Source organism: Sinocyclocheilus rhinocerous, unplaced genomic scaffold, assembly GCF_001515625.1.
Source record: "Sinocyclocheilus rhinocerous isolate Xijiao unplaced genomic scaffold, SAMN03320098_v1.1 scaffold789, whole genome shotgun sequence".
NCBI classification, from domain to species: Eukaryota; Metazoa; Chordata; class Actinopteri; order Cypriniformes; family Cyprinidae; genus Sinocyclocheilus; species Sinocyclocheilus rhinocerous.
The window spans coordinates 731,045-750,630 of NW_015667306.1; the positions used below are offsets into that span (position 1 = coordinate 731,045).

At 36.3% G+C, this 19,586-nt stretch overlaps 2 protein-coding genes across 11 annotated transcripts in view; both read right to left on the bottom strand.

Annotated features, from left to right (window-relative positions):
- The window catches only part of kiaa1109 (KIAA1109 ortholog), a 65,016-nt gene extending 53,647 nt beyond the window's left edge, over nucleotides 1–11,369 (bottom strand). For all 10 annotated transcript variants that reach the window (XM_016545481.1, XM_016545488.1, XM_016545487.1 and 7 more), the window contains exons 1-8: nucleotides 11,240–11,369; nucleotides 4,119–4,221; nucleotides 2,586–2,702; nucleotides 2,417–2,495; nucleotides 2,177–2,241; nucleotides 1,439–1,613; nucleotides 764–845; nucleotides 379–572 (exon numbers count right to left, since the gene is read on the bottom strand). In XM_016545481.1, coding sequence (XP_016400967.1) covers nucleotides 379–572; nucleotides 764–845; nucleotides 1,439–1,613; nucleotides 2,177–2,241; nucleotides 2,417–2,495; nucleotides 2,586–2,702; nucleotides 4,119–4,209 — 803 coding nt within the window. In that variant the 5' untranslated portion in view covers nucleotides 4,210–4,221; nucleotides 11,240–11,369. The remainder of the gene's footprint in view (nucleotides 1–378; nucleotides 573–763; nucleotides 846–1,438; nucleotides 1,614–2,176; nucleotides 2,242–2,416; nucleotides 2,496–2,585; nucleotides 2,703–4,118; nucleotides 4,222–11,239) is intronic.
- Nucleotides 11,370–12,132: 763 nt separating this feature from the next.
- LOC107733782 (protein C9orf72-like) lies at nucleotides 12,133–19,118 on the bottom strand. The gene is made up of 10 exons (XM_016545576.1): nucleotides 19,024–19,118; nucleotides 18,170–18,708; nucleotides 17,984–18,079; nucleotides 16,727–16,791; nucleotides 16,556–16,628; nucleotides 16,363–16,479; nucleotides 15,975–16,210; nucleotides 14,457–14,514; nucleotides 14,238–14,347; nucleotides 12,133–13,315 (listed from the first exon to the last, which is right to left on the bottom strand). Exons 2-10 carry the CDS (start codon nucleotides 18,614–18,616, stop codon nucleotides 13,129–13,131), a joined length of 1,389 nt encoding a protein of 462 aa, XP_016401062.1. The 5' UTR covers nucleotides 18,617–18,708; nucleotides 19,024–19,118; the 3' UTR covers nucleotides 12,133–13,128.
- Between the last annotated feature and the right edge of the window lie 468 nt (nucleotides 19,119–19,586).

A 19,586-nucleotide genomic window follows, 5' to 3' on the forward strand; every position in this document is an offset into this window, starting at 1 on the left:
TATCTTAATAAATACTGTTCTTTTGACATTTCTATTAATCAAAGAACCATACAAAGTTTTGATCAAATAAATGCAGCCTTGGTAAGCATAAAATACTTCTTTCAAAAACATTTTAAAAAGTCTTATCAACTGCAAATTTTGAATGATAATGTAAACAAAAGGCTATTTACAAATAACAAATTAAGAACTTGTCTGTTTCAACAGCTAATATGCCAACACAAGAAATTGTGCTTACCAGGTGAGTTCATGCAATCTCTAAATAATATATAGTATGCCTATTTGCACATCAGGATAGATTATAGCTATTTCATGTACTTGCACAATGACAAAAAAATTGAATCTAATTTATTTTGATAGACTAGAGATTACTAGACTCACTCATCATTCTGAAGGCCCAGGTATCGTGGGCTGGGCACCAGCATGACGCGGACATTCTCCAGAGAACCCTTCACGATGTGCATGAACTGATCCAAGTGGCTGCTAGGTGGTTTGGTGGCATATGTCAGGAAGGCGTCATCAAAATTCATACACAGGGTCTGGGGAAGATGGTGATTACCGAATGCTACGCGACCCTAAGGACAAGACCAGCAAGAGTTAGGTAAGTTGAGGCATGGGAAAGTGAATATTAAGTAGATTTTTGTTACATTTTTGTTTAGTTTGTTACTACTTTGTTACAGTAAGGAGTATGAATGACGCAGGTAGGAGCGTGCTGATGTCAGACAGGGAACGGGTGAATGAGAGAAACACTGACTGCAGTACTCACTGTACTGATGTTGACTTTGATGACGGGGATGAGAGACCTCCAGAAAGATGGCGGGTCCTGAGTCTCAGCTTTGATGTGAACACTTCAAAAACAACAAAAACATCTTCATTCATGAGCACCTTCAGATATGAAGTATTGCATCTTTACTGTCTAAAGAAAAAAGCTATGCGAATGCCTCCAAGCCATTATTTAGATTCAATTTAGAAAATTCTATGAAAAATAAATCAATGGTTTTGTGGCCATCACAGACACTGCCTGCATGCGGAAATGCTCAAGCAACATGAAGCTAGATATAAAATTATATTAAACAAACCCATTTTATTGCTAAGTAACACTGACACCTTCACTTGCTACATTAAAGGTGACATGAGTAATATCTGCACATTTTAAAATCAACAAACCAAAAATAAGGTCTTTTTTAAATAGGCTTCACAAACACTTCCTGTCATCCATTATTCAGCAAACAGATGGACAGTTGGGCCAGTGTTTCTATGTTGGGATGGTCAGTGTTTACACTGAGGAAATCAGTCAATAAAATAGCTTATATTTGTAGTTGTTTCTGCATATTAAAAGCTGGTCCAGAGAAAGTATTTCAACATTAAAAAAAATGACTCCACCTTTAATCTTATGTACAAGAATCTTAGCCGTTTTTTCTTGTATTAGCGCAGTATTTACCTCTCCAGGGATTTATCCCTCTGCTCTCGCTCTTTTTCCTCATCCCGGTGGGGTGGGATAAGGGTGGGCTCTAGGCCAAATATTTCCTGAAGCCGAGTGTACAGATCCGTGCGATTATACACATGGAACTCAAATCCGTTAACCGTGACATAGAGCCGTGTCTCAGCCTTTGGGTCTGGAAACAGCAGAATCAACAATGTATCATTACACATGCATTTCACCCACAATTCATGGAGAATTATCATTGAAAATAAATGACTAAGTACTAGTGCTGTCAAACGATTGATTGCGATTAATCGCATCCAAAATAAATGTTTTTGTTTACATAATATATGTGTGTGTACTGTGTATTTATATATACATGATAAATATACAAACACATGCATGCATATATTTAAGAAAATTAAGTTTTGTTTATATATAAAATACTTATAATATAAATTATATATTAATATAAATGTATGCGTATACATGTATATATTTTTAAAAATATATACATGTATGTTTGTGTATTTATATATACATAATAAATATACACAATACACACACATATATTATGTAAAGAATTACTTTTATTTTGGATGCGATTACAGATCAACCCGATCAAGGAGCGACAATTAAAAAAACGTACAAATTTTGTGGGATTGATGTTATAATTAAACAAAATCCCTTAAACAAAAGCAACAACATAAATCTGGCACAATTTCTGTGGGTTGTTTGTAATGCTTTTGCACTGACCATGTTGTTTCTGTTTGGGGTTGTACATCTTCCACCAACGAAATATAAGTAACCCATCTTGAATTCTGAAACAAAGTTACCAATAGAGTAAATAAAGATGGGATATAACCCCATAAACAATGAGATAATGCTCAACACACAGACAACAGGAATAAGTAGAGTGTCAAAAAAGCAATGGAGCATAAAAAGGAATTACATTTTTAAAAAAGTACAGAGTTTGAATTATACTGTGCTGTGTACCTGATCGACATGTCTTCATTGATGAAAGAGACATCTCGGAACATGACCTTGCCAGACAGCACAGAGAATGAAAATGAACCTGTAAAATAAATAAATAAATACATGTATGAAACAGAAAAATCGATCATGAAAAAATAAACAAAAAACACAAATATCGAGGCTAACTCACCGATGTGTATGTATCCATTCTTATAGAGACGGTTAACGATGAGGGTGAGGATAAGTCCAATATTACGGGAATTGTAGTATGTCAGGTATATGATCCATCCACATGACGTAATAGTGGCTGTGGAAAGCATAAATCCAAACACAACATACGCTTAAACCGCCATTCTTAATAACTGAGTATAAGCCTTATCAAGCTAAAAACACAAGCTAAACTAGTCACCTGCAGGAGATTTACACTACCGTTAAAAAGTTTGGGGTTGGTAAGATTTTTTTAAGGTTTCTTAAAGTCTTAAATATTTTTGTGGAAACCGTGATACCTTTGATACAGGATACATGATCCTTCAATGAACAGAAAACAGCATTTATTTGAAACAGAAATCTTTTGTAACATTGTTAATGTCTTTTCTGTCACATTTGATCAATTTAATGTGTCCTTGCTGAATAAAAAATGTATTTCATATAATAATTAGAGATGCACCGATACTACATTTCTCTGCCAATAACAATAGCCAATTATTCAGAATGATATCTGCCGATACGGACAGTTTGATTTTCTTAAGGAAAAAAAATCTCTCCTAACCGATGCTGTAGTTCACACAGGGAACCCCGTCATTTGGCACATTACTATAATATTAAAGGTTAAAATTAACAACAGACTATAGCTATTTTTTTCAACTGCTTTTTATTTTCAGATGTCAGAATTACACTCAAATAAAAACTGAAATGGTTGTTTACAACTCATTTGCACATAGTCTTCATAAATACCTGTCTTCATGCCAGATTTATTCAAACATACATATATAATTATAAGTAAAAAAGCTCCTCTTTAGTGTTGTTTTATAGCTAACTAATGAACTGTGAACAGTGGATAACTTTGCTGAGGTAAATGCCACGTTAAGAGACATACTGTTCACAATCTGTTTTATTGGCATCTTTCCACAGTTGAAACACTGATTGAGCGATTACATAAGACATGATACATTTTGGTAAGCTATACTGTATCTTTCAACATACCTTCTGATGTTCATTCATGTTTATTTTGCACTATAACTTATTAAAGTGGAATAGACTCTTGATCTGCGCTGCTGCTTGAACTGAGGTGCTACAGCGATCCGTCACGTCACATTTAAAAGCGTCAAAATGGCATTAATTGTTTGAATTTCGTGATAGAATGCACAGGACTTGAAAGCTGAGACTTAGTTTCTTATCAGAAGTAAGAAAGCACAAAGAGTCAAAGAGAGCCAAATACTGTAGTTGCTATTTTGAACTGATAATGTTTTCACGTTAATTTTCACTGCCCTAAATTCAACAGAGATTTTCTTCACACACAGTTTGAGTTGCAGTCATTGACATTTATAAATAAAATAATTTTATTTCAGACAGATGGTGAAAATAAAGTAGTTTAAAATGGAAACGGTGCGTTTGTCAACTTAAGGCCCAATGCAATGCACTAGGAACCTCTAGTCTAAACATTTTTCTAATTATGATCTGCAGAACGAAAACAATTTCTAAATCACATCAGATGCCCACTTACCCACGAGGAGCAACACAAAGTTGGAGTTGCGTCTGGTGAGGTAGTCATCTAATTCATTATAACTGGGGAAACTGGTGTTGGCTTTCTCCATGGTTACACCCCACTGCAGATACGTAGAATAAAGAAAGAAAGTGAAAGTGAAAGTGGGGAAGTCGTGGCCTAATGGTTAGAGAGTCGGACTCGTAAACCCAAAAGGTTGCGGGTTCGAGTCTCGTACCGGCAGGGATTGTAGGTGGAGGGAGTGAATGTACAACACTCTCTCCCACCTTCAATACCACAACTGAGGTGCCCTTGAGCAAGGCACCGAACCCCCAACTGCTCCCCGGGCGCCGCAGCAAAAAATGGCTGCCCACTGCTCCGGGTGTGTGTTCACGGTGTGTGTGTGTTCACTGCTGTGTGTGTGCACTTTGGATGGGATAAATACAGAGCACTAATTCTGAGTATGGGTCACCATACTTGGCCACATGTCACGTCACTTTCTTGTGAATAGACATCACTATCAAATTACACAGGGTTTGCATCAACCTCGGACTTATGAACAACACTGCCAATGCGCAATCAGCAGACTATTCACAATCACAGTGTGCAAAAAGGGAGGTTCTTAGGCTAAACACAGAGCTAGTTCATTAGCTGTCCTAATGTGATCCACCATCTTGGACAACATTCACATAATTAGGACTCCATGTTGTGTACGGCACATTTCAGTTTTTAGTAAACTGCTGGTAATGTCATCTGAGTGCATTTTCAGTCATGTAAGTCTGTATGAGCCTCTTATAGTGGAGCGCTTTAGCTGAAGAGGAAGTCTATGCAGTTTTTGTATTGACATATGTGGTGGTAAAATAAGACAGTATTATATCTTATCTGAATTTAGCTCTCTTGGAACTGTGAGAGAAAATATTTGAGGAATAGTTTATCTAAAAATGAAAATTTGCTGAAAATGTTCTCACCCTCAGGCCATCCAAGATGCACATGAGTTTGTTTCTTCATCAGAACAGATTTAAATAAATGTAGCATTACATCACTTGCTCACCACCAATGGGTGCCGTCAGATTGAGAGTCCAAACGGCTGATAAAAACATCATAATAATCCAAATGTATAGACAAATTTGTATAGACAAATCCATCAAGACGTTTTTAATTTCAAACTTGCTTCTGGCTAAAAATGTCCTCTATTTATAATATTGCTTTCTCCAGTTAAAAAAATTAATCTCATCTGAATCCTGAGTTAATTATGCACAGATCAAGCACAGTTTACAAGCAGAAAGAGTGCAAAACAGTTATAAATATATTGGTGGATTCTGATGTGAGAAGACAACAGGAGGCTTTTTCACTAGGAATTGGATAATGGATTATGGACTATTATTTTGGCCAGAAGAGAAATGTCTTAAAGTGCCCCTATTATGCTATTTGAAAGCTTCATAATTTGGTTTTGGGAGTCCCCAACAACAGGATTACATGTATGCAAGGTCAAAAAACACTTAAATTTTCTTTAAATGTGCATTTAAATTTACCTTATTTCTCAACGACTCCCAAACGATTCATCTTTCCAAACCCCTCCTTTGTGTGAGTCTACTCTTACTCTACCTGCTCTGATTGGTCCGATGACCCAGTCTGTTGTGATTGGTCTACTGCGTACAGTGCAAGTCGGAAACAATACGGCCATCACATTACTGGATTACGGCTTATCAATAATTAGAAAGAGTACACAGTGTACAGACAGAGAAGATGGCATCGATAATAATGATAGTGTTTCACTCTGTTCTAAAAATAAAGAATCAGAGGGGAAAAAGGTGTTATACACTTATGTTAGCGAACCGGACCCACAACTTGGTAGTAAAGACCCAAACAATAATGGTATATGCGTTAGCCGAACACAGACATGGAGTACTGATAAATCACTGCAGTTTCTAAACCAACATATTGCTTCATCCTTTATCATGACTCCAAGTAATAAGAACGACAGACATTCTATATTAATCGACACATTTCTAGACAATAGCAGGCCCACAGCTGATTAGCCAAATTATAACGCAAGTTAGCCATAGACCTACAGCTGCACTGAGTGTACAACAACACACAAAACTACAGATTGTTTGCACACTCAACAGAACATTAAAGCAACAATTATTAATCATACTAACAGCTTGTGATTCAGAGGAGCAAGCTGGTCCAGACAAACTAGGCACTGAGCCATCTTTCAAAGACAACCGGTTTATGAATCCCGCGTTGAACTCACAGAGATTGGGGAAGCAGTCATCAGTGAAATGACAGGAACACAGCAAAAGTTTGGGATTATACTGCTGTGGTATCATGGTAAAGATTAATTTTGACCACTGATTCTTCACAGCCTCATCCTTTGAAAGTGAAAATAAACCGAATTTACTTTCACAGCGCAGAGCACAGCATCTTGTCGATATTATGTTATCCACACGAACGAGCTACAGCGTTTGAGGCGGGTTCAAGTTTTCACGGGATGTACACGCAGAACGTAGGCGGGCATTATGCAAATGTAGTAACCTGTGACGTGTGAACTTCGCAGAAATGGGATTCGAATTTAAAATTACTTGTTTAAGCGATTCAGAGTCGACTCTTTCTTTTGAGAGAATAACTTTATTTATGATGCAGCTTCAGCTTTACAACTTTGCAGACTGTTTACATTCACATACAGTTACATTACACACTACATGAAAGGTAATTTTCGAAAATCCACAATAGGGGCACTTTAATGATGAATTTGTTTATTACAAACACACAGCTTTTTGCTTCACAAGACATTAATCGACGGACTGGAGTCGTGTGGTTTACTTGTGGATTATAGTAATGTTTGTATCAGCTGTTTGGACTCTCATTCTAACGGCACCCATTCACTGCAGAGGATTCATTGGTGAGCAAGTGATGTAGTGCTAAATTTCTCTGTCCCGATGAAGAAACAAATTCATCTACATTTGGATGACCTGAAGGCGACTCTTTCTTTTGAGAGAATAACTTTATTTATGATGCAGTTTCAGCTTTACAACTTTGCAGACTGTTTACATTCACATTCACATACAGTTACATTACACACTACATGAAAGGTAATTTTCAAAAATCCACAATAGGGGCACTTTAATGATGAATTTGTTTATTACAAACACACAGCTTTTTGCTTCACAAGACATTAATCGACGGACTGGAGTCGTGTGGTTTACTTGTGGATTATAGTAATGTTTGTATCAGCTGTTTGGACTCTCATTCTAACGGCACCCATTCACTGCAGAGGATTCATTGGTGAGCAAGTGATGTAGTGCTAAATTTCTCTGTCCCGATGAAGAAACAAATTCATCTACATTTGGATGACCTGAAGGCGAGTACATTTTCTGCAAATTTTAATTTTTGGGAGAACCATTCCTTTCAGCTGGACAACAGAAATAAAGCTGTAAGGGAAATGTGATGGACATATATTTGAAATTCATAAGAAAGAAATTATTACAATAGAGAGAACCAACACAATAGTGGCATTGTCTGCTAATGCTGCTTGATTTATTATTACCAATCAGTTTGAAAAAGTAGAAGCAAATCCACTTGTAATCCACCTTAAATCCAAAATAACCCAAACGCACCTTAAACCTGTAACTGTAAGACATTTGTAAACAGAACCACTTAAACAACATAAGCTGTATCCATTCAGCTGTAAACACTTATTCACACACTCTTTCTTCAGCAGATAGACTACTGTGTTACACTATTTAAATTATTTATCATATAAAATTTCATTTTACAAAGTCCCACACTAAATACTGCAGAAAAGTCTGCCAAATGCATGAATGTAAAACAGCTCATCCAGGCAATTAAGGAAGCAGTCACAGGCACAATGCTCAGCGTATGATTCTTGTACCCTATTATTTGCATGCAAAACTTCTAACACTTGGCATGAAAACTTCTGTGTGACCATGAAACCAGAGGCTGCGTCATTTGTAAAGAATATATTGCTTTCAATAATGCTTTTTTATTCTAGCGTGACAGGTTTGTCCAGACAGCTCTCAGTACGATACATAATTTTCAGATGAAAAGATACAATGAGACACGACCACACATAATGATGTCAACCCATCATGTGACAGAAGCAGACATGTTAAAAAAATAATGAGATTATATAGGCCTAGTGATTTATCGGTGATTATATGATAAAAACAGCACATTACATTACCGGGTCAGTTGAATACCACTGATACGCGACGCTTCTTCAAGTCAAGACACATCCTTCATCTCAGCCTACTCTTCCGTCTTACACAAGAGGAGAAGAATCTGTTTGAATTAGTGTTGAGGTTGACTCTAGTCCCCTGGTAAAGTCTGAGAGTGATTTAAAGCTAGACAAAGTCTGCTGTTGAACAAGAGTAGCAGTCTTCCAGTGTTCAGAGTATAAATCTAAAACAGAAACAGACGCTTCCCTTTCCTCAACTCTTGTGCAAGTACTTGAGCAACAACTGATGTAACTACCACCAGAACTTTATCAACAATAAATGTCTGTCATATCAGACATTTTTTATTAAAAATGAATAAAAATCCACATATAAAGCTATTGAACTAAAACAGTCCAAATTTAGGCAGACAGTTATAACAGCATAAAAGTCAAATTTTAGATTTATATGACATTTCATGTGAAAATAACCTTTTTACATGCACTTTAAAAAAATGCAACCATTTTGTCAGACACTCTGTTTTAAAGGTTGACTGAACTATTCACTGTAGAAAATGCTGAGATTACCAAAGCATTTAAATTGAAAGCTTTTAGGTAATTTAGTATGAACAACAATAAACATTAAATAATTTTGTGTGTTTGGCCAAACCATGGGGAAATAAAAGGATCTGTGCATTTATTTGTTATTAAGAATTAAAGGATAATATATCCATTATGAGGATTTTATGTTTTTCAGTTCTTTGATCCACTCAACCACCAATTGCTTAGCAGTTTTGAGTTCACTGGACATCAATGCCACACAGCTGTGGAAACTATTTTCTTAGAGTTAGACTAGTTCAACCCCCTATTTAACTTTCAGCAATGACTATTCATATGCACTTGCTGATGAAGGTTAATTTAACTTAAAATGGTAATTTGAATGAACACCCTGTCTACCTTTCAAAAATCAGATGACAAAAAACAACTGAAGCAGGGAAAAGCTGGTTGCCTTATTTTTTTTTAGCTATTTTTATAGTGTGAGAGCCACTGTGCTTCGCTATGAGCTGCAGATTTGCAGTTGAGTCTGTAGTTTCCGGTAGTTTAGCTTAATTCCCCCTCCTTCAATAAAAGCCTTTTTACCAAGTCTGCATTACATCAAGACAAAATTAACAAAACAATCTGCATTCTGCACTGAATTGCACACAATCCGTTAAGAATGATCATAGACCTTGCTAAAAACAACCCTTATCAACTTCCTTCTGAAGGTTATGCAGAGCTGTAGGTGCTACACACAGCCAGTAACAACAGAAGGTCTGGCTCTACACACTTTACTTTTTTGGTCCTACTTTTTACTGTGTGTTTTTAACTACTATGTACATATGTAAAGAAAATTAATTGTTAGGTACAATTAACTTATTGTGTTCCTGTTGTAATGCAAACACTTCTGATGCTATTAGGGTGGGATACAGTTAGGTTTAGGTACAGGTTTGGTGGTATGGTTAGGTTTAAGGGTGGGTTATGTAGAGGTAGGGTCAGCAGAGTAATTATAGACATAACTACAGAAATTAATTACATATGTAACTACATTGCAGGTATTTACAAAAAAAAAAAGCATAAGTACATTGCATCTACTGATTAATTTAAATGTAAGAACATACTAATTAAAGACAACTGATAGAAAGTGTGTCCTAATGTTTAAGCTAAACAGCATTAGCTCAGGTTTGCATTCTTTTAGTTTAATGTGAATGCCTGATAGAGACAAATAGTGCAGCAATGTTCAGTCGAATTCCTCAGATCAGTTGTGGCATGTTCTGCTCTGAACTAATAATGTGAAAAAGAAGTTACACAAAAACAGCATTCAAATACTGCATTTGGACTAGTTATTACATGATCAGTCATAGCATGCTTCCTACTTAGCGATGCGTGTTTGTCTGTACAAGATAATAAAATCAATATCTATGTACATGTACTTCATTTATTAATTAACTGCATAATAAGTGGGATAATGTATAGTCAGCTGGTCATCACAGCAAAATAAATTGATCAGGACCATGACAGAAAACACCTACTTATCAAATAAGTAAATACATTTGTTTAACACATCATACAAATGTGCCTGAGCAAAGTTTTGTAACCCTGTATTTATTTACACAAAAGATCCTGAGTATCATATACCAAGTCAACAATTTAAAATAATTGGCAGAAAATTAACTATTAATGTGAGAGTCAAAATTAAACTGAAACAGAGATGTTAACAACACCTGTGCAACTCTAGACTCCAGTGTCAACTGAGTCCAATTACTCGGTTATACAGTGCATTAACATGACAGGTTCACAGCAGCTCATTGTGACATATAACAGCTACTCTACCAAACATACGTAAATGCGAAACTGTGCTTTAATTTTACCCAAAAAAATGATTCTAAATAAAGAAATTACATCTTACACAACGCAGTCTGTCCAATAAACGGCTTCGACAAAAGGTGAGGCATGTTACACAATAATGGAGCTCATTATTTCTGTGTGTAACAACTGGACCATTGTACGTCTGCGTCCTACAGACACCAAAGCGATTCTGAATAATAGACTGTAAAATAATGAAACTCAAATGTGTACAGTTCACCCAGATTAAAGAAACTAATATGCCGGAATAACCCTTACAAAACGATGAATGATGATGATGATGATGATGATGATTTTGATAGAAAATATTAATTATGCATTCGCTCTTGGCATTTTAAACACAACCTTTTGATGATTGTAAACTGCAAGACCAGATATCTCTGAACATTAGTACTTGGAAATATGATCATATTTAATGCAACGAACAGATGGCTGTGTGGATGACAGCAGCGCTTGGGCTCAGCAGGTGATCTAGGATCAAATCCATACAATCTCAGCTGTATCGTAGGCCGCAGCCCGTGATCACACATACGACCTGTTCAGGAACACGCAGCGTACCCACCTCGCCTTGTAGAGTGTGGAATTACATTTCACGTTGCCATGATCCTTAGAGCTGTTCTCTCATACTCCTCTCAGGCGACAGCACCCATTTCTCAAACTAGTTCTTTTCCGGAGTATTTACATGGGCAACGCTTGTGCTTCCTGTTTTGTGGTCACGTGCCAAGTTTAACCAATCACGGATCTGTTGTGGACGACAGAGCCAATCAGAGGGCGAGATCATAGAACCTTGGCGTGAGTGACATAGAATGCAGCCAATAAAAATCCCGTTATTTGTGTCAGGTTGATGAACAGTCAAAGAGGGGAAAGAAAGCGCTGAAAAGTAATACAGTAATTAAGTTTTTTTTTTTACCAATATGAATAAAAAAACTATTTATTTAAGTGGTTTTCAAAAAAGTAATATAATTGAAAAAAAAAATTCAGGTAATGACTGTTTATCTGTGATACGTTGCAAATAAATATGGGGTTATCTAAAAATATAAACAAAAAAAAAAACTGTTTATTTATTGTAGGAAATATATAACATTGAGCAGTGCTGTCAGTGCTGGATGTCAACGCTGTAAAATATTTTACTGAATATTAAAATGTGATAATATATTATTATATTTAAGCCTTTGTGTTAAAACTGACAGAACTGATTTCAAGCACCTTTGCCACTGTACTGCAAATAAAATCAGATTAGAGACTGATAATAGTTTGTTTTCTCATGAGATGGTCTACCTGCTTCTCTGTCCTGTCCCAATCCTTCATGACTGCAGAAATAACGTGTACTCTTGTCTCATCAAACCATAATCCCTAATATAAGCCTCAAAAACTTTTTTTTTTCTTTATTTAGAACAGTAAATAAGAAAAGGATTTGAACAGGTATAATTCAATTAAGCCATGTTTCACAAACAAAAGGCACACTTTATTAAGACAACACATTTACAACTTGAAATATATCAATGTACGTCACAGTTTAAAATAAACTTCTGATTATGATTTCATAAATAGCCCAAAATTTTCAGAACACATTTATGTCTTGAAAAAACATTAGGAATCTACCATTAATGTAATATCTGTTTGATATATAACATACATAGCAGTGGACTAATATTTTGTGGAAGAACACTTCAAAATGAAAGCAAGATGACTACGGGGCCCTTCCTGTTATTTGCTGACTTCCTTGCACACCAGAGATTTGGCCTTATGAGTCAAGTTGCACTTCGCTTTTCCCACATTCCCACCAGCTTTCCTATATTCATGCCCCAAGCCAGATGCAAAAGTATGAGCCATTTAATTAACCGATCAAGTAAAGGAACAAAGAAATGTCTCCCAGTAAATGGGGTTCTGCAAAATAACAGATCTGTCATCTGTAAAGTCTACAGACCACCATCCTTGATAAAAGGCCAGGGAATGTTATTACAGAGTAAAGGTTACTTTAATTCAACCATATTAAACCGTAATTACTTTATGGTGTTCCAATTGAAATGAGAGGAAAGTCATGTCCATAGAATACAAATCTAGAGTGGGATTAAAATTACTTCAATTTTGTTCCTTGCCATGTTACACATCACCAATTTATTATGCTACTGAATGAACGTACATAATGTTAATTAGCCGTACACCAAAAAGCCATCATGTGTGAGATCCAAACATTGTTTGTACAAGTGTCTCATAGGAACATTCAAGAATCTCATGAGCACCAAATCTTCCTCACACAACTATGAATTTATTAGCATCACTAAGCAGGTTATCATTATTTTAAAGCACAAGTGAATCAGTTGACATTTCAGCAGCAGGTGTTGTTCAGAAGGGTGTAAACAAAAAGCACATATAAATATACTAAAACAAACATAAGGATGCAAGAGTGCCCAAAGTGTCCCGTGGTGTGATGACCACAGGGTTCAGAGGTCAGAAGTTAATGAGGAGGTCACGCTCCTGCACACTGGTAAGGAAAGACTTCCCAAAAACAAAGGAGTGAAGGCCTGCCCGCAGCTTCTCCGCCATCGCCATGATGATATTCAAGTCACCCTCCACCGTTAAGTCCAAATCAGTTTTCAGGTTGCGTAGAGATCTGAAAGGTTTTTTGCCCTTCTGCCTATAATTAATAATAATCAATATGACACAATGAGTCTACCTTAACATAAATAACATAACCACGACCTAAAAATACAGCCAGGTATGTTGAAGGTGTAATGGATTTCATGTTTATCAAGTTTAAACAATTTGCTTAGATTGAAATAAGCAATGCAGAGCAGATAAAAGAGCTAAATATTATATGAAATCATTTGTTATTTATTGATCAATTTAATTGCAATATTCATGACTTTCATTAAATAAAAAATAAAAAAACAACCTAAAATGTTAAATCATGTTAAAAAAAATTGTTTACACTACCATTTAAAAATTTGCCGATTTTTTTTTTCCCTCAAAACAACTTTGTTTCGCAAGGATGCATTCAACAGATCAAAAGAGACAGTAAAGACTTTAATAATGTTACAAAAGATTTCTACGTTAAATAAATGTTATTCTTTTGAACTTTCTATTTATCAAAGAATCCTGAAAAATAAAAGTATCACTAAAATGTAAATGTACCACACATATATTAAGCAGCACAATGTTTTCAACATTGATAATAATAATAAGTTTCTTGAGCAGCAAATCAGCATATTAGAATGATTTCTGAAGGATCATGTGACACTGGAGACTGGAGTAATGATGCTGAAAATTTAGCTTTGCCATCACAGCAATAAAATACATTTTACAATATATTAAAACAGTTACTTCAAATTGTAATAATATTTCACATTACTGTACTTCTGAATGTTAGTATATATCACCCACCTTTACATAAAATTGAGCTTGATGTTACTGAGAATTGTTGTCATTCACTGCATATGAGTGCATTAATTATCTACAGTAAGCACATGATACTTAGTATCTAGTTAAATACAGTATGTTCAACAAATTACACTGTATTGTGTCTGTGGAAGTCGTGAGCTCAAAGCTGCTGTACTTACGTCTCATCCTCAATATATCTGAGCAGTGTCAGGGCCTTCCTGTGCAGCAGGAGAAGGAAGTGGGACAAATACACACTCCGCAGAGACAGACCTGGTTTCAACAGAAACACCTAGAGATCAACAAAGATGCAAAAACACACACGTTATCAAGGCCAAAGCGGAGGAAGTTATTATTAAGCTCAGAAGAAAGGGAGTCAAAAGGGAGTTGCGCTAGCTCACCTCATCTATGAAGGACTTCACAAGTGTGTCTTTATGCATTACGTCCTGAAATATATTCCTAGGAAAAGCCATAGTTAGTGATTCAGAGGGTAAAAAACCTCTCATATCCTCTTGAGAAACTTTAAGAGCTGCTTTTAACTCTCTAGAAAAAAGATTCAGAAGTTGACTACTTGACATGTGACGTTGATTACATTGTTTTTGTATGTGTACACAGCGTATCGAGCGAATGACATGGTGAGTGCCCTCAAATGAGACATAAAATGTCTCTGTTTCACCTCACAGCAACTCTCTGTTAACTTTTAATGGAAAAATTCTCGGTCAAACAGTCACTGACAGTCCTTGAAAACAAATCAATGATGCAGCTCTATACTGGCCACAGCCCTGAACCATGATATTATCAGAGAGTGGAGAGTATTCACAATTTCAAGGACAAACATCCATGTGTACAAGCATCTCAAAGCTAATTTCTTTATACAGAGAACTCAGATCAAAATACATCTACATTAGCGGTTTACATTGACATTAAAGCAATAGATAAAGTAACACTGAATAATAATTTTACAACTTAATGTTAATGTTAAATTCTACATAGTTGTATGAATTAACATGTATACACAACCATTAAATGCTTTGGAAAGGCTCACAAAGGCTGCATCTATTTGATCAAAAATACAGTAAACACAGCCAGAGTGTGAAATATTATCAGTGTTGAAACTGTTATTGCAGCTTAATATTTTTGTGGAAACCACAAAAATCTTTTTCAGGATTCTTTGATGTATGGAAAGTTCAAACGAACAGCATTTATTTGTAATGTTCTAAATGTATTTACTGTCATTCTTGATCAATTTTAAAGCATCCTTGCTGAATAAAAGTATTTCCTTCTTTCAAAAAATTCTTACTGACCCCAAACTTATGAACAGTAGTCTATATTAGGAAAGAACATGAATTAAAAACAACTAATAGCATATTTATGAATAAATTAAGATTAATTTATTGCTAATGCATGAACTAATTTGTGAACCTTATTGTAAAGCATTAACATATATTTTAACAAGTCCTAAGATCAATTCATATTTATTTGATTTAATCAAAAAACAAAATGTAAATATTTTTTATACAATGACCACTAAACTATCATTTGTCCCTGCTATCAAACACTGAGCTAGTTGATACATCTTGTATCTCTCTGCAATCTCTTTCTTCTCGCATTTAATCTCTTTATATATTTGGTAAGTAGTCGTATAATAACTTAAGCAGGAAAATGTACAGTCAGTAGGTCATTAATCACAAGCAGTCAGCATTAATCAAAAAAAAAAAAAAACTTCGGGACAAAACAAGGTCCCTTAACTCTGCAATAATAACCTACTCACTGTACATTATCCCTTAAATATATATTTTTTAAATTCTGTGTATTTGAATAAAAAAAGACCATGAGATCTTGTTATCCTGACCGTAAGAATCAGCCAATCATGATACAGTTTCCAGACTAAGAAGGTATGTAGAAGTCAAAGGTCATACAAGTCTGGTGTGTAGGAGTCTTGGGCATTGATGAGGTTGTCAGAACTGATGTCATCCTCGCTGGCGGCCTTCCAGAGGGCACTGAGCTCAGCTCGCATGTAGCGCCGCTGATGATACGTGTGCTCGTGGCAGGGTGGCATCTGCTTGACCGTGTTAATGTCCACATCGATGTGGGTGGTGGGGTACGGGGAGTAAAGCACTTGCCGGTAGGGCAACACAAAGCTGCCTGTGGAGTCCTGGGAAAGAGAAGAGAGGAACATTTATAAACTACCATACACCAGAGCTACCAGGGCTTCTTAATGATTATGGACCCAAGTAATTTAGTACTGGACATTCTGTGCAAATGGGCAGTAGTTATGAGTTTCCCATGGAGGGACACTGTGGATACCTTAAGGAGGCCTTGAACAAAGAGGCCGGTGTCATATTTAAACGAGCCGTCGGGGTGACACAGTCGAGAGCACTTTCTCTCCGCAGGAGTGAGGAAGAGGCATAGTGTGAGCACGATCTACAAAAGGAAACATCATTATTCGACTTTCATGCTCAGATATGAATGTTGAGAATGTACATGTGGGAATGTGCACCTTATTGACTTTGTCAGGATTGCTGCCAACCACCATGGAACAGCCACAAGTCTGAAGATGAGAGCTGATAGCCCTATGATAGAGAAGGATGACAAACATCACACCTAAACAACGAAAACAAGCAACTCAATTCAGATCACTGACTTCTACCAAAGATGCAATATGTCTTACTTGTGTAAAAAGTCTTCGTGACAGCTGTCTCCAATATCATCATCATTGAGTACAGTGTCCTTTAGCTGTAACGAGGAAAATTATTTCTTTATCTGCTTCAGTGAGAGGGAGAAAAACATTCAAAACCTTTAATTTTTCAAAACTGTCAGGAAAAAAAAAAAGTAATTGTTACTGAGTGAGGATCTGTTCCAGCAAGATGCATATTGTACACCCTTAGGAACCATATTTTGTTTGTACAATAATATTTCTAAATTCTAAATAATACAGTACATCAAATTTAATAAATAATACATTTATAAGTATTTACAATGTTCATTAATAGGCCAATGACATTATGTTTTTTTGTTTTGTTTTGGTTCTACTCAATATATTCAAGGACAAATTTAAACTTTGAATAAAAAAATGCATACATACAATGACTTGAATAAATGTTTCTGTGTTATGATGCATGATTTAATTTTTTTCTGAACTAAAATTAATTGTGATAGTTTTGGGGGCACAAAAATGTTAGCGTGAAACTGTTCTGATATTATAATGAAGAAAAAACCTAATTAATTCCATTAAATTCCTGAATAACATTAAAGGGGTCATATGATGCGATTTCAAGTTTTCCTTTCTCTTTGGAGTGTTACAAGCTGGTTGTGCATAGATAAGATCCCTGAAGTTGCAAAGACTAAAGTCTCAAAACCAAAGAGATATTCTTGATCAAAGTTAAGACTCTGCCAGTATTTGAAAAATAATGTGTTTTTTGAACATTAAAGCATGTCAACATATTCAGTTACACCAAACACACAAAATAATGATCTTTAAAAAAGCATCATATGACCCCTTTAAATAGTTTGGCATAATCTTTATTATTATTATTTAAGTTCTGCTCACTGCTTAATAGTCATGTTGTTTAACCAACATGCAGAAAAATGACAAAAAAAAATTATATGATAGAGAGAACACCTGCTCTATTTAGTTTTTTAATTTATTTATTTTAATTTTTTTGTTTATTTCATTGTATTTTTAGTTTGTCTTATTAACTATTGTATTAGTACTGTTTTATTTTATTTATTGTATTAGTACTGTATTATTTTACTTGTACTATTCTATTTTATTTAGTTTATTTTATTTTAAATATGGCAGAAGCAAGTTTGAGTCTGGCTCACATCCAAATCTACTTCTCCCTCTTCATCATTTTCTATCTACTCTTAATTCCCAACTGTGGACAAAAAGTATCCAAAAGCCCCTTAAAAATGTCAAAATACTCACATCCACTTCCTCTGGTACACTGTGTTTCTTCATGGAAGTAAGGAGCTCCATTATGGGAACAATCTCAGATGACAACACAGAGATTATGTTGTAACCCTATGAGATAAAACACACACAGATACATTACGAAAACTACCAAACAACAGCTGGATTACACGTAAAAGACGTACAACTCTGAGCAAAGACCTTCTGCATGCAGATGCGTCCCTTGCGGATGATGTGTTTGAGTCTCTCCACACACACGCTGTGCAGTGGCAGGTAAAAGCTTAGCTCTGACTGCGGCAGGATGATTGACAGTGCGCAAGTGTTCTTATCACCATTGAGTTCTCCGTCAAAAATCAGGGAGACTATGATGACTCCCTTTTCTGCCAGGACGAAGAACTTCACGTCCACTGCGCCACTCTCTGCGCTTCGTAAAATCTCACCATTCAGCGTGTGATTGGCCAGAAACGTGACCTCTCCATCACTGAGCAGCGACAACCGCTGACCTTTGGGGGCCCAGATGTGCTGTACACGAGGTCCCAGGATGTTGTCCCAGTAAGCGAAGGTTGCAGCCAGCACGGGACACCAGTCCTCGACAAGCACTTCAGTCTTAGCCACACCAGGAGACTGCGGGGGACCGGCTGCAGACATGACAGCCGCTCACACAGACCTACAGTCAAGTCTCACAATGTAGAAGTCAGTGGGGACAAACAGATTGCAACATCCCACTGCACCCATACAATCTGTTGAAGAGGAACAGAGAAAATACAGTGGAGTCGACTAGAAAGTGAAAACAGTGGTATGACACGTAAACCAGGACAATATAACGTTATAAAATTACACTGTTGATTGCTTATTCATTTTCCGAATATATCATTGGTGCCAAAATATCAAAATATGTTAAGGACTCTCGCAGAGCTTCATGTATCTGAACATACGTCGAGCTATTTTTAATCACTATAGCACGACTTTCATGTATAAAACACATCTGCGTTAGCTTGAATAAGCGTACTAAATCAGATATTTGTTGCCGGTATGTTATACATTCAGAATCCTACCTGCTGTTGCTCAAAACAATAACACATTCGTCAGCCCTTTTCCTGGTTTCCTGCTGTCATTAGGCTGAAGGCTGCGAAGAAGCGCGTTGCTGAAGCGCAAGGTTCAACAGCGCCCTCTGGCGGCTGAAGTGGATCGAGCGATTTGTGCTGTTTATCTCTTATAAATCGTGGAGGAAGCGCAGCACTGTGCGTGAGACTGATCCCGCTCTGCTTTAACGCGTGGCTGGCGGATGCACCGAGTAGCGCCGCTTCACACTTTTGGAGTACTTGCGTTTTGCAGTTTCGCGTGGGCTGTAATTTAAAAATAGCCTAATATGAGGTCTCCCTCGCTTCGGCGATCGACCCGATGGCCAGTAGCTACATCGCTGGGTATGTTCAAGTAAGATGCCCAGATGCTGCGCAATTAGGCTTATTTAATATATCATGATGAGTCTCGAGTTCAGTATTTACACTAAATCTGTGCAGATTTGGCTTACATGAACTTCCTCAAGAAATTAATTAGTAAACATAATTTACTTACAGTAACCCGCCAAATTGGCTAGTGATTTGACAGCGTTACCCGC

Excerpts from the sequence above, each read along its gene's own strand:
- LOC107733782 (XM_016545576.1), bottom strand. The coding sequence starts at position 18,616 with ATGTCTGCAGCCGGTCCCCCGCAGTCTCCTGGTGTGGCTAAGACTGAA. Across the intron at positions 16,792-17,983 it reads GTGTACCAGAGGAAGTGGAT|CTAAAGGACACTGTACTCAA; the intron begins GTGAGTATTTTG and ends TCCTCGTTACAG. Across the intron at positions 16,629-16,726 it reads CACGAAGACTTTTTACACAA|GGCTATCAGCTCTCATCTTC; the intron begins GTAAGACATATT and ends TCTCTATCATAG.